Below are 13,408 nucleotides of genomic sequence, written 5' to 3' on the forward strand. Positions count from 1 at the left end.
CCAAGGTAATGTACTGACAGATGGACAGAAATGCCAAGAAACCATGGCTTGCACATCCCCTACAAGCAAGGGGAACCCATGCTTGCTGAATGCAGTTACTGCAGATGCCAAATCTGACCATGCATGAAGTGGGACAAAGTGCTTGAGAAAGGACACAGAGGACTCAACCCAACCGAAACACCAGCGTTTCTGTGAAGCCTTTATTAATGTCATTTCTCTGACAAACGTGTGTAGAATGCCTCTGTCTTTCAAGAGCTCAAGAGTTCAGGATAAAACAATAAATACTCAATGACAACGCTGTACTACATAAGGTGCAAAGCAGCCTGGTCGACAGCAGAAAATTAAACCAAATGCATGGGGTCTAAGGAAAACAATCATTAAACAACATGTCTCCTCTCATCTGTAAAAGGGGATAAGATAGAATCTAAGTCTCTAAACTCTAAAGCAGAAAACGCCCCAATTATCCAAATAGTCAGATCCCAACATGCTTCCACTTGTCCACTTACTGCCTTCCACGCTGAACTGTGCAGGAGGCGCTGTTTGCACACAGATGCCTCCCCACTGCACTGCAGCCATCCAGAAAGCAAAGCCATCACTCACTGGCTCAGTGGCTATTTCTCCTAGTTTACTCATACATTTGTTCAGCACATACTAGTGAGTCAATATATGCTCTTGGGTGCCAAAGCAAACAAATCATGCTCTGGTGTAATAACTGACCAATTGCCAGGATTTGAGAAATGAGCAACTGTTCAGGACACAGGCCACAGAAGTCTGCTGTCGCTCAAACCCTGGTGCGATTTGACTATTGGGATTCTGTAATATTGTAGGGCAGTAGTTAAGAGTCCAGACTTAAAATCCACACATTTTGGGCTCAAATCCCACTATGGTAATGTAACACAGGACTACTAGACTGACATTTTCTATCAGAGGTTCTCAAACTTGGCTGCTTGCCACCTGGGAAGCTGACACAACACCACTACCCAAGTTGAGAGTAGGAGCCAAACATCATAACTTTTTTAAATTTCCAGAAAGTGCTGGAGTTGTAGCACAGTGAGTTAATACACTGCCTTACAGGCTCATGTGTTGGTTGCTCCAGCACCAATTCAACTCCCTGCCAATATGCCTAGGAAAAACAGCGAGGGGATGGCCCAAGGGCTTGGGGCCCAGCCACCCATGTGGCAGATTCAGATGCATCTCTTGGTTTTTGGCTTCAGCCTGGCTCAGCCTTGGCTATTGGCTGCCATTTGAGGAGTCTACCAATCGATGGAAAACCTCTTTCTCTCTCTTTCTCTCCTTCCCCCTCTCTCCCTCCCTACCTCTCTGTACCTCTGTAAAATAAATCTTTAATATTAGTTAACTAGTAAAAATAAAAATTCCCAAGACCTCCTACCTACAGAAAATGACAGGAACTACCACTTCAAACCTCTAAAACCTAAGGTCTAGTCCACAGACCAGCAGCACTGACACCATCTGAGAGCTTGTGAGGAATGCTTCTGCCCCTGACCAAGTGTCAGAGCCCCAGAGGATCCAGCACACAACGAAGGAAGCACTGTCCCACAGAGCTTAACACTGGATTCCACAGACAATACTTTGTTAAAAAGCAAAGCCTGCATCCCACTCCCGAAGCTGATTCCATACATGGCCATCACATGCAGAGAACCCAGCTCCACTTGAACATGCGACTCCACAGCATCGAGAGAGGTACTGTGCTGACTCAGCCTCCGGATTGTGGCGTGGAAGAGTCACTTCCAGGGCTACAAGAGATCATTTAGAAGGAACCTGACACTGCGCTCAGCACATAGCTCAAGCTGTGTTGGAACAGTCATCATCTATCAACGGATCTAAGCTTTCATGCCAAGAATGACAAATGACTACTTATTAATGCAAAATCCCATGTTACACTGAGAAGTACCAACAGCTGTGACCAGTAATGATTTAACAGTTCCACAGTAAGCTTCGTCATGGGTCTACACACCTTACACTGACAATCATCATTTCATTTTTGCTAGCTCATTTCTAAAACCGATAACAGCATGGTAAAGGATTGATTGAGATCTCAGTATTTGAAAGAGAAGGCCAGAGACATGGGTCGCATCAAACCTCATTGAGAGATCTCTTTCCAGGATCACATTACAGAAAAAGGAAACGCATGAGAAGGGCCCTCGGATCAGGCCAGGGCTCAACAGCATTTCTTCTGAGTGAATACGGCAAGCTAATACCCAGGAAGCGCCACTGCAGGTATTTCTTGACAATGTTGATACAAGAATTTCTTACACCCCCTCAAGAGGGAGCTATACAACCATATCTGGATCTTTGAATAGAAACTGACCACGGCCATCTGCCCAAAGCCAGGTACAACATTGCTCCCTCAAAGCCAATATTTGGAACCATGGCACTCCACTTCAACCACACGACAAGATTCAGAACGTATTACAGAGACCACCACAGTGCCACTGCCAGGAAGTGGACAGCTGTAGGTCAAGAGCTCAGAACTAACAGAGTTGAATTTGGAGCTGCACATGTGGTGCCTGTGGGACACCCATGTCTCATTTCAGACTGAGTTTAATTTCTGACTCTGCTCCCAGTTGCAAGCTTCCTGTTGGAAACTCCATATTGCACCTAAGGGCTCCATATTGCATTCTCGGATCCCAGTTTCAACCTGGCCCAGCCTGGTTATTGTGGGCATTTGGACAGTGAATTAGCAGACAGGGGTGGTTTTTCCTTCCCTCTCCTCTTTCTCTTCACATCTCCAACAAATGGAATAACACTTTAAACCAGTTTATATAGCCAATTTCAAGTCAAAGAATACAAGAAACTCACTTTAAGCTTTGTCTTCCAAGATCCTCAGTCACTCCCTCAGGTACAACTATACTGGACTTAAAAATATCTGGAGAGGGCCCAGCACGATAGCCCAGTGGCTAAATCCTCACCTTGCATCTGCCAGGATCCCTTGTGGGATCCAGTTCATATTCCAATTGTTCCACTTCCCTTCCAGCTCCCTGCTTGTGGCCTGGGAAAGCAGTAGAAGATGTCCCAAGGCGACCCTGCACCCATGTAGAAGACCCAGAGAGGGCTCCTGGCTCATGGCTTCAGGTCAGCTCAGCTGCTTTTATAACAACTTGGTGAGTGAACCAGCTGAACAGATCTTACTGCCTCTCCTTCTTTCTGTGAATCTGACTTTCCAATAAAATATAAAACAAATACTGGAAAAAAAATCTGGAGAATATCAAGACTCGGTCCTTCAATTCATTCAGATCTTCTCTCCAACAATTTCTTACGACTCTTACCTCATAGAACTCTACATCCTACAACTCTTTCTTCCAGACATTTCCATCACCTGACCTTCTATTTTATGCTTGCTGGTCGGCATGCTGCCTGTCACCCCCACCTCCATGTAACAATACAACAAGGTTGTTCAAGGCTGTCTTGCCAATGCCAAAGGCAAAACCTGGAATGTATCCAATGTTGAATAAATATTTGTTGACTAAATAAGTGAATAAATGGATTAATGAGTCAACACAATGGGGAATTTGACACAGAAAAATAAATGATAAATATATTAACAGAAATGCTTTTAGATTATTTCCCAGTTTAGTAACCAAAGGTCTTAACAAGTTATAGGAATAACAAATTCAAATGAATTTTTCAGAATTTCTCTCTAATTAAGAATAAAATAAACAACGTGAATCTACTCTCAAGAGGCTTTATTCATCTTAATTTCACCTTGCTTCCTTGATATCACGAAAATTATATTACCATTATGATGTTCATTTCTCATCTGCTGATTCAAAAATCATATTATGTTCATTTCTTACCTGTTGGCAAAACTATTCAAAGGAACATCTCTTCAATTACCTTGGAACCAGGCAGTCAGCTCTCTGCAGAGTTGTGGCGTCCAGCTCGAAAAGGGACGCGATGTCGTTGCCATGCGGGACGGAGACCAGGCTGTACATGATCTTCTCCCCCGCCTGACGCTTCTTCTTAGAGGCCGGTAGGTCTCCATCTCTCTGCAGAGAGGACACAGGTTATTCACTCCTATTAGGAGTTGTAACACACTTCCCCAGAGAAACAAAGGATACGCTTTCAGCATGCATCCCCTTCTCAGGTTACAGAGAGCCTATTCCATGTCCCTCCACAGCAGCAGCCCAGGCTGGGCAGCCTTGAAAAGTCACACCTGTCCCCGGTGGAAGGCTGTGCCCGGGTTCACCACTGAAGCGTTAATTGTCACAACAGTTACAGTTCTTCCTGTGTTCCCTCTAATCTATTTGCAAAATATAATCTTGACCATGCACATGTAAAATACACACAGAGAAGAAACAGAGCGCTCAATTATCTGGACTTCATCCAGGAAAGACTAAGTATGTCAGAGGAGGAGCGTTCATACCTAACTCACCAGCCACAATTTGCACATTAACCTGAGGAGAAAAAGACAGCAGCAACATTTCCATTCAGCTGATATCCCCTCAGCCCCAAGACCATAGAACAATTGCATAAAAAATAAAATCAAGAGAGGACTTCACACACAGGGGTCTTCACAAGGATGTGAGATTTGGTTAGTATTTCCAGCATATCCTACCCTTTAATGAACTTCCCTAAGCCCAGTGACTATACAAGAAACAGAAGCACAGCAAACCAAATTAACAAAGCAAATGCAATATAACCTTGGGGATTAGGTAGATAGTTATTTGCACACAGTTATCAAAAAGGCCACTGCACCATCACAGGAAAGTGAACGAATGTAAATGAGAGGAATAGGAGGCTCCCAACGTTTGTCCATCAATAAGCATTTATGAAATGATTGCTGTAATGAGCCACTATATCTGATCAAAGTAGCCATTCAGAAGCCCACCCAAGCCCATGACTGTGAATACCACTACACGTGGATAGAAAACTCCTGTGGCTTTGTTTCTGATCACATCTGTAAATGGTGTTCACTTTGGTAGCACTACTGAACTGTGACTGGATAAAGGAAACAGACACGGTTCCCACACTGGAGGAGGGTTTTGATCTACTTGAGTCCTCATGGCGTAGCAGCACCTGATAGCTTCTGCCAGTTTTGCGTTAAAGGTCTCTGGCAAAGACCAAAGTGTAGATTTCAGCAAACTCTCTCCAAGTGGTCTTCCTTGACTGGGTTCTCATCAGTAAACATGCATGCTGTTTACTGATCAGAAAAAGGCAGGGATAACATACTATCTGGTATGAGGCAGCGCAGGTGTGTGGGAAAGGAGACAAGGCAGAAACATTTGAATTTACACAGACTTCACACAAAGCCAGGGTCCTGGCTGTTCTCATTTATCTTCTAACTCTCTAGGCAAGGAAGGTGAGCTTCCTAATTTTCATAAAACAATAAACGCATTACCTATGGGAGACGGTGTGACTAGTGAGGGAAGGAGAGGAAGGAAGTGAAGGGGAGGGAAGAAGGGAGGGAATAATCAACTGAATAATTCAACTGGAAGCTAACCAAAGTTGGAGTTTGGCCTCGAGTCCTTAAACCGTGAACAAGTCTCCTGAAAGAGCAGTCATGAATTCATGACGAAATTTCTTCATTCCAGAAGAAAAAAAAAAATTCTCTTCAGTCATAAAATTCACTTCCATAATGATCCGCATTGTAGACATAGAAATCTAAGATTCAAGATAAAATGTATGAGGGGGTAAAACAACCGCTTGCCCCGCAGGAAGAAAATGTAAATGTCTTTAACCCTACACCAAGAAGAAACTGTCAGATGAGTCAAGGCAGACAGCTAAGTGAACTGCCAAACAGGCAAGACTCATGGGATCTCAAACTGGGGAGTGTACAGCAATCTCCTGTGAGCTGAAGCTTCTTCCCAGAAAAATCCCCCCAGCACCTAAACAAGGAAAAATTCTGTGCTCTGGAATGTATGCCGTGGGTCTTGAAGATATTCTGGTTTACTTTAGAAATTCGGACTGCATTTGTACAGCCTTGTTCATTTCCTGCATTTCTGGGTTGGAAGATCCTCAAGGAAAGGGAATGGGCAGGAATGGGAAGCCAGGAAGAAAAGCAGAAAAGGAAACGATTCAAGGCACTAACAGAAAATCAGGAACGTGTAAGAAAGCTCGCCTATTCTGCAAGTTGTTCTAATTGGCAAGAGAAAATATCTAAAATATGTCAAATTTTGAGGACTGAGTACTGCTATTTAGATATCATTATTCCATTTTGCAGAAGAGCAAACCAATGCTCTAGGGGTCAGGTTCACATAATTATAATATGATCCAGCTGAAAATTAAATCCTGCTCCAGCTGATTACCAGTCCTTACTCTAAACTAAATATACTATAGAGAGACTGTGATAATCAAGAAGCTCCCAGAAAACCATCAGCTGACAACCTGGCAAAGATACACACAACCAAGCCGACACTTTTGCCTGTTTGTCTGCACTTTTGCAATGCCTACTGCTGAACATGATGTTGTTTGTTTTTATAAAAGAAAGCAAGATGCCAAAAAAAGCCCAGGGACAGATGGTTTCACAGCTGAATTCTACCAAACAGTCAAAGAAAACAGAAGTAGAGAGAAAGCTACCAAGTTTATTTCATGAGACCAGTTTTATCCTAATATCAAAGGCAAAGACATCACACAAAAACTATAGTATCTTTGATAAGCATGCCTGTAAAACTCCTCAATAAAATATCAGCACATTGAATTCAACAACACATCAAAAAGTTTCACATAATGATCAGTCAAATTTAACCCTTGGATGCAGCGTTGGTTTAAACATATGCAAAACAAACAATGTGATACACCACACCAGTGATGAACAACACAGGACCATCTCAACACATACAAACAAAGCCTGCAACAGCTTCAACAACCTTCGGTGATGAAAACATCCAACAATATGGGCACGAAAGAATAACTCTACAAATCATTTATAAAATGCCACAGCCAAGCGGTGATGTGGAATAGTAGGCTTAAGCTGCTATCTGCAACTCAAACATCCAATACAGGTGCCTGTTCTCTTTCAAGTTCACTGCTCCACTTCCAATCCAAATCCCTGCTAACGAACCTGGAAAGCAATGAAAGACAGTCCAAGTTCTTGCACCCCTGCACCCACACAGGAGATCTGAATGAGGCTCCTGGCTTTGACCTGGCTCAGTCGCAGCCCTCATGGTCTTTCTGGGAGCTAACAGCAGATGATGGGATGGGACAGGACGGGATAGGATGAGATGGGATGAGAAGGGAAGGGACAGCATAGAATGTTATTACCAGGGAAGGGGAGAGATGAAAGGGAGGAAAGTTACAATCATGTTGAATTAGTACGTATAGACAGCTAAAGTATAGAATAAACACTCTGATGTAAAACACTGTGTTGTGTACTGGGAAGTTGTTGTGGATAGATCTTAGGTACATTTGGCATACATAAAAAAAAGTAACCATGTAAGCAACTGTTGTTATCATTTTGCTGTGCTAAGGCGCCTGAGAAGGCGGTGGGAACACAGTTCAACTGCCTGGCTCCCTACCATCCAGATGTAGAACCTATTTTGGAGTTCCAGGTTCCTGGATTTGGAACCTATAAGAGCAGACTGCATCCTACTGGAAGAAGACAGAAACTGAGCAAAGATTTTTCTGTTGTACAAATACCCCAAACAATTTTATGAATATGTAGGCAATGGGATTCATGCAACAGTGGCTTCATTGGAATACTGGAAAGGAACAATTAAAATACAATTCTAATGAAAATTGTATAAAATCAATTATACCAAAGTTTAAAGAAAATATTTCCTTATTAAACTTCATTACTTATTTATCTTCATTTTACTAAAAAAAAAAGAAGAAGAAGAAGAAGAAGAAAAGGAGACAGAAAAAAAAGCAATCTTCCACCCTTCTGGCTCACTCCCCAAATTCCCACGATAGCTAGGACTGAGCCTTGAGCCTTGAACTCTACTCAGTGTCCCACATGGGCGATGGCAATTCAAGCACACGAGCTGTCATCCTCTGCCTCCAGGAAGGCATATTAGCAGGATGGAGGCTCAGAATCGGGCAGTCAGGACTGAAACCAGGCACTGCATGTAGAATCACTCAGAGGACGTCACCACTGCACCCCATGCCAGCCCCAAGAAACGTCTCATCAGCAGAAGATCAGCATGTATCCTACACAAAGGCAGAGTTAGTGAGCAGAACCCGGCAGCTTCTCTCACCACGGCCCAGCACAGATGCATGAGAATATCAGAATACACCATATTCTCAAAAGGGACGTGTGTCATCCAATTTCCTCAGGTTCCCGCACATCAATATTCTAAATATAATGGAGCTTCGTTTAAGTTTGCCTTTAAGGAAAATGTACTAATTGATACCATTTATTTAGATATTTTAACAATGAAAGTCAAAACTGGGCCCAGCGGTGTGGCGCAGTGGTTAAGGTCCTCGCCTTGCACGCCCGGGATCCCATATGGGCGCCGGTTCTAATCCCGGCTGCTCCACTTCCCATCCAGCTCCCTGCCTGTGGCCTGGGAAAGCAGTCGAGGACGGCCCAAAGCTTTGGGACCCTGCACCCGCGTGGGAGACCCAGAAGAGGCTCCTGGCTTTGGTTCGGCATAGCATCGGCCGTTGCGCTCACTTGGGGAGTGAATCATCGGACGGAAGATCTTCCTCTCTGTCTCTCCTCTCTGTATATCCGCCTTTCCAATAAAAATAAAATAAATCTTTAAAAAAAAAAAAAAAAAAGAAAGTTAAAACTGAAATCTGGCAGTTGTGGCGTGTGTAGCAGTCAGTCCTGCATTCTCTGTGCTTTCAGCATAGAAACTGAAACGAATTGTCCAGTCACACAAGACGAGGCCAGACCCACACTCCTGCAGACTGCCATTGTGGCCTGCCCTCCTCGGTCCTGGCTCACCTACACGAGCAGGCAGGCTTACACTACCAGAAGAATCTTTGCCAAATTTTAAAAAAAAAAAAAAAAAAACCTCATTAATTGGGATTAATTCAAAGAGGTCACTCTAAGTCGGTAATTAGGGTCCATGGCTTTATTTTAATCACACAGAGTCTGTGGGATGCATCTGTCCATCCTTACATAGGTCGCTGAGGTATTTGGAAAATAGTTTTAATGGGCAGAAAAGTCCCTTCCCTTAGACATAACAACTGTTTTTGTGCAAGAGTTCTAACATGTCTAGAAGTTTTTAAAAGTGCTCACACGGTCTTAAGCAGCTTTTAATACCTTGCTCTCTGCTAATTTCTATCTTTTTTTAAGCTTTTTAAATTTTTATTGGAAAGTCAGATATACAGAGATGAGGAGAGACAGAGAGGAAGATCTTCCATCTGTTGATTCATTCCCCAGGTGGCTGCAACAGCTGGAGCTGAGCCAATCTGAAGCCAGGAGCCAGGAGCTTCTTCAGGGTCTCCCATATGGGTGCAGCATCCCAAGGTTTTGGGCTGTCCTCAACTTCTTTCCCAGGCCACAAGCAGGGAGCTGGATGGGAAGTGGGGCTGCTGAGATTAGAAATGGAGCCCATATGGGATCCCGGCGCATGCAAGTCGAGGACATCAGCCACTAGGCTACCGCACCGGGCCCCTCTCTGCTAATTTCTTCAACAAATTCGTTGGCAAATTTCAAACCAGTTTTTTCAGAATCAGCTAGTAAATCTGAGTAATGAATTATAAATCTACAGCTTTCAATGCCTGAATTGAGATTCAACACCAAAGACAATCAATGGTGTATCCTCGTAACATGAAGACAAATCTGTTCAAAATCCTATGCTGAAGATTCAAAAGGCATATGAACAAATGGAATTAAAAGACTGGTGCACAGGGATGAAGGGAATTTTCAAAATCCATGCCTAGTGTTTTTCATAGTATGCATTCTGCATGAACTTTTAGAAGACACGCTCAGGTAAACCCACACTGATTTTCAAAGTAAGGGAACAAACAAACAAAAAAAGGGCACCGGACACTGACTGCTTGCAAAGCATTTACAGAAACACAAAGGCCTCCTGCATTTCGGAAACAGACTACAGACCTGCAGAGCTTCAACACGTGTCACAGGCAGCATCCTGGGACTCTCCACAGCACGTCCCACCGAGGGTGGCGCAGGGTCCCCCGCTGCCAGCCTAGCACGGTGAGCTCCCATCACAAAGCAGCACTTCTCCCTTGGCATGAAGGGCACCCAGCCCTTGGGTTCCCCAAGGAGGACCTCTCCTTAGGAGAAGTCAGCCCCGTCACACCCAGGCTTCTCCAAGTTTCTGGCTAGCCAGGGGGGCCTGGGGGTGGCTGCACAGCAGTGGGGTCCCTGGACACCTTCTCCGTGACTCATGGTGAGTCACCAGGTGGCAGAGACAGCACCCTGCCGTTCGGTGGTGGGAGAAGCGAGGTATGCATCTCCAGGGCCACTTCCCACTGGAGCCCAGCGACGGCCCAGCGACGGCCCAGCGACAGCCCAGCGACAGCCCAGCCAGAGCCCAGCGACAGCCCAGCGACAGCCCAGCCAGAGCCCAGCCAGAGCCCAGCGACAGCCCAGCGACAGCCCAGCCAGAGCCCAGCCAGAGCCCAGCCAGAGCCCAGTGACAGCCCAGCGACAGCCCAGCCAGAGCCCAGCCAGAGCCCAGCGACAGCCCAGCCAGAGCCCAGCCAGAGCCCAGCCAGAGCCCAGCCAGAGCCCAGCCAGAGCCCTGCCGCCTCCAGCTCTCCCACCCTCCGCGGCTGCCGTGGCTGCCTTACATAACCACCACACACAGGGCTTGGTGTTCTATGCGGCAAGCGCTCTATGCCTTGCCAAGGTTCCCTTACAAATTTGTTATTCGTTTCCCTTTTTTTCTTTATTTCCGCTGTCACCTTACTGGTGATGAATATACAAGAAAACTCAAGGAAACTTAGGGGAGGGGTGGGAGAAAAGGATTCTTTCATAATCTGGTAAACTGCCCTGCTCATGAAATGCAACACAATAGAATTTTCTTCTAAGATTTATTTATTTTCCTTGGAAAGTCAGATTTACAGAGAGAAAGAGAGACAGAGAGAAAGATCTTTCACTCTCTGATTAACTCCCCAGATGGCCACAATAGCCCGAGCTGAGCCAATCTGAAGCCAGAAGCCAAGAGCTTCTCCCGGGTCTCCCACGTAGATACAGGGTACCAAGGCTTTGGGCTGTCCTCTGCTGTTTTCTCAGGCCACAGGAAGGGAGTTAGAAAGGAATTAGAGCAGCCAGGACATGAACTGGCACCATATTGGTGTTTGAAGGTGGAGGATGAGTCAGTTGAGCCATTGTGCCAGCCCCACACACATTAGAATTTTCAAAATTATGTCAGAGTTATCCTGGCTTCTGGAACATACCCACTTGTGTATGTTAAGGCACACAGAACAGCACTCAGTGGGGAAGGTTGGGCCCAGGGTTCCTGCACAACTTTGGGACACAATTTCAATTGCTACAGTGGGGGGTGTGGAGTACAGCTGCCGGGCCCAGCCAGTAGAGGCCACAGGTGCTGCTAAGCATCCCACAGCAGAACTTCCTTCACCCTCACAACACAATGCTGCCTTTCTTTCCAACCTCAGGCTTACCAAAGTCCTGAAAACCCCAGCACAACCAAAAAGACTCCAGTGCCCTCAAAATCCAGTTCATACTGCCCATAAACACGGTGACACCAACAGAGATGGCATTATTTCCGCAAACCAGTAGAGAAGATGCAACTTTTTTTTCAAAGCACAGAAATAGTCAGTGTCAGGTTCCCAGCTTGGCTTGACATGATTCCAGTGTTTACAGGGTCCCTGGGGATGCTGGACATGTAATTACACAGACTTCGCACAATAAACAGCAATCTGGGTCCTAATGGGAGCTCTGACACACGCCGCCTAATTTCAGCATCAGCACATATTAACCTCAGAAACATCAACAGTGGAAGGCAACTTCTCAATTACAGAGGAAATATTCGCTGGACAAGAAATATAGACAATATAGAGGGAAAATCAGGAAAGACAAAATTAGTACAGTTACAATGAACTTGGTGTGACAGGCACACAGATCTGTGGTGAAGTGCAGGTTGCACTCCATTAACAGGAAACCAATTTGCCAGTTTATAGGCCTGGAGGTCGACTCGAGGGGTTCTTTCAACAGGAATAACACTCTACTATGGGCGTGAGTGGTCTATATAAAGACAAGCCCCGAGCCACAGAGGTAGCTTTCTGTTTCCACATTCTCAGCAGTGTTTGCCATCAAGAGGCAAGGGGTTGGGGATGGGATCTGTACAGGTCCCGGAGAGGGAAGAGAATGGACTCTCCCTTGTCCAACGTCTCCACTTGGAGGTCTGCAGTCGGGAACTTGTACAGTGCAGCAAACACACCATGTCACGTGCAATGAACAGTACTGCTAGTGACATCTGCTTAACACACAAGAGCCTTCTCTCCGACATTTTTTTTTTTAACGTTAATCATTTGAACTTAGGTGAGGTGTCAGGTCACTGCAATTTTGACCTACATTTCCCCGACAATTACAAAACTACTAAAACACAGAGGAAAATGCTATAGTTGTTGAGTTCCTTTTAAATCCTAGATAATGTCTCCTTGTCAGATTTATAGTTGGCAGATACTCTGCCTCATTAAGCTATTTCTTTATCCTGTGGCGGTTTTCCTGGATGCGCAGGTGCTTTTTAGTTGGATGTAATCTCAGTTGTCCATGGTACTTTCATTGCCTGTGCTTTGGAGGTTTCATCTGGAGAATCCTTGTCCAGACCGGACTATATAAATCTGACCAGGAGACATTCTCTAGGATTTATAAGGAACTCAACAACTTGGGAAAGAAAAAAAAGTCCAAAATCCAATTTAAAAATAGGCCAAAGACCCAAATACACATAGAGGACACTTTTTTTAACAATTAGTTTTGTCTTCATTTTTTTTACAGGGTACACAGTGATTTTGTGATACATGTATACAGTATGGAATGACTGAATCAAGTTAATTAATATCATCACCTTGAACATTCATCACATACCTCTCTTGTCTCACTGTAACTTTGAACGCAACAAATAGAATGATATAGTTATAATACCGCAGATTTTAAAAGGGATTGCTATATTACTATGAAATTATTGAGCTATAGGATGTGTCTGTGTTGTATAACACTACCTAAATTGCTTTCTTAAAAATCACCAAGGGTGAACATGTAGGCTACCAGCTTGGACGCCACATGAGAGAGTCCACTTCCTCTCCTGGAGTGTCTGGGTTCCAGCCCCAAGGTCACGCCTGATTCCAGCTTCCCGCTGAGGCACACACCCTGGAGGCAGAGGTGCTGACTGGGGTGTTGGAGTCCCTGCCACTCAGGCTCAGGGCCTGCAGCTCTGGCCTGACCCATTCCTGGCTGCTGGAGACATCTGGGGAGGACTTCAGCAAAGGAGAGTGGTTCCCCTACGGGCAGAGGAGACCAGCAAGGAGTGCATTCGCACTGGCCGGCTCTCAGTCTCTGCTTCGGAAGTAA

General features: G+C 45.0%; 1 protein-coding gene across 4 annotated transcripts in view; it reads right to left on the minus strand.

The window, feature by feature from the left end:
* The window catches only part of ITPR2 (inositol 1,4,5-trisphosphate receptor type 2), a 400,740-nt gene that overhangs the window by 288,378 nt on the left and 98,954 nt on the right, over window positions 1-13,408 (minus strand). For all 4 annotated transcript variants that reach the window (XM_040987441.1, XM_040987440.1, XM_040987442.1 and 1 more), the window contains one exon: window positions 3,856-4,007. In XM_040987441.1, coding sequence (XP_040843375.1) covers window positions 3,856-4,007 — 152 coding nt within the window. The remainder of the gene's footprint in view (window positions 1-3,855; window positions 4,008-13,408) is intronic.

This window comes from Ochotona curzoniae, unplaced genomic scaffold (genome assembly GCF_017591425.1).
Source record: "Ochotona curzoniae isolate NIBS_2020 unplaced genomic scaffold, NIBS_Ocur_1.0 contig_4645, whole genome shotgun sequence".
NCBI classification, from domain to species: domain Eukaryota; kingdom Metazoa; phylum Chordata; class Mammalia; order Lagomorpha; family Ochotonidae; genus Ochotona; species Ochotona curzoniae.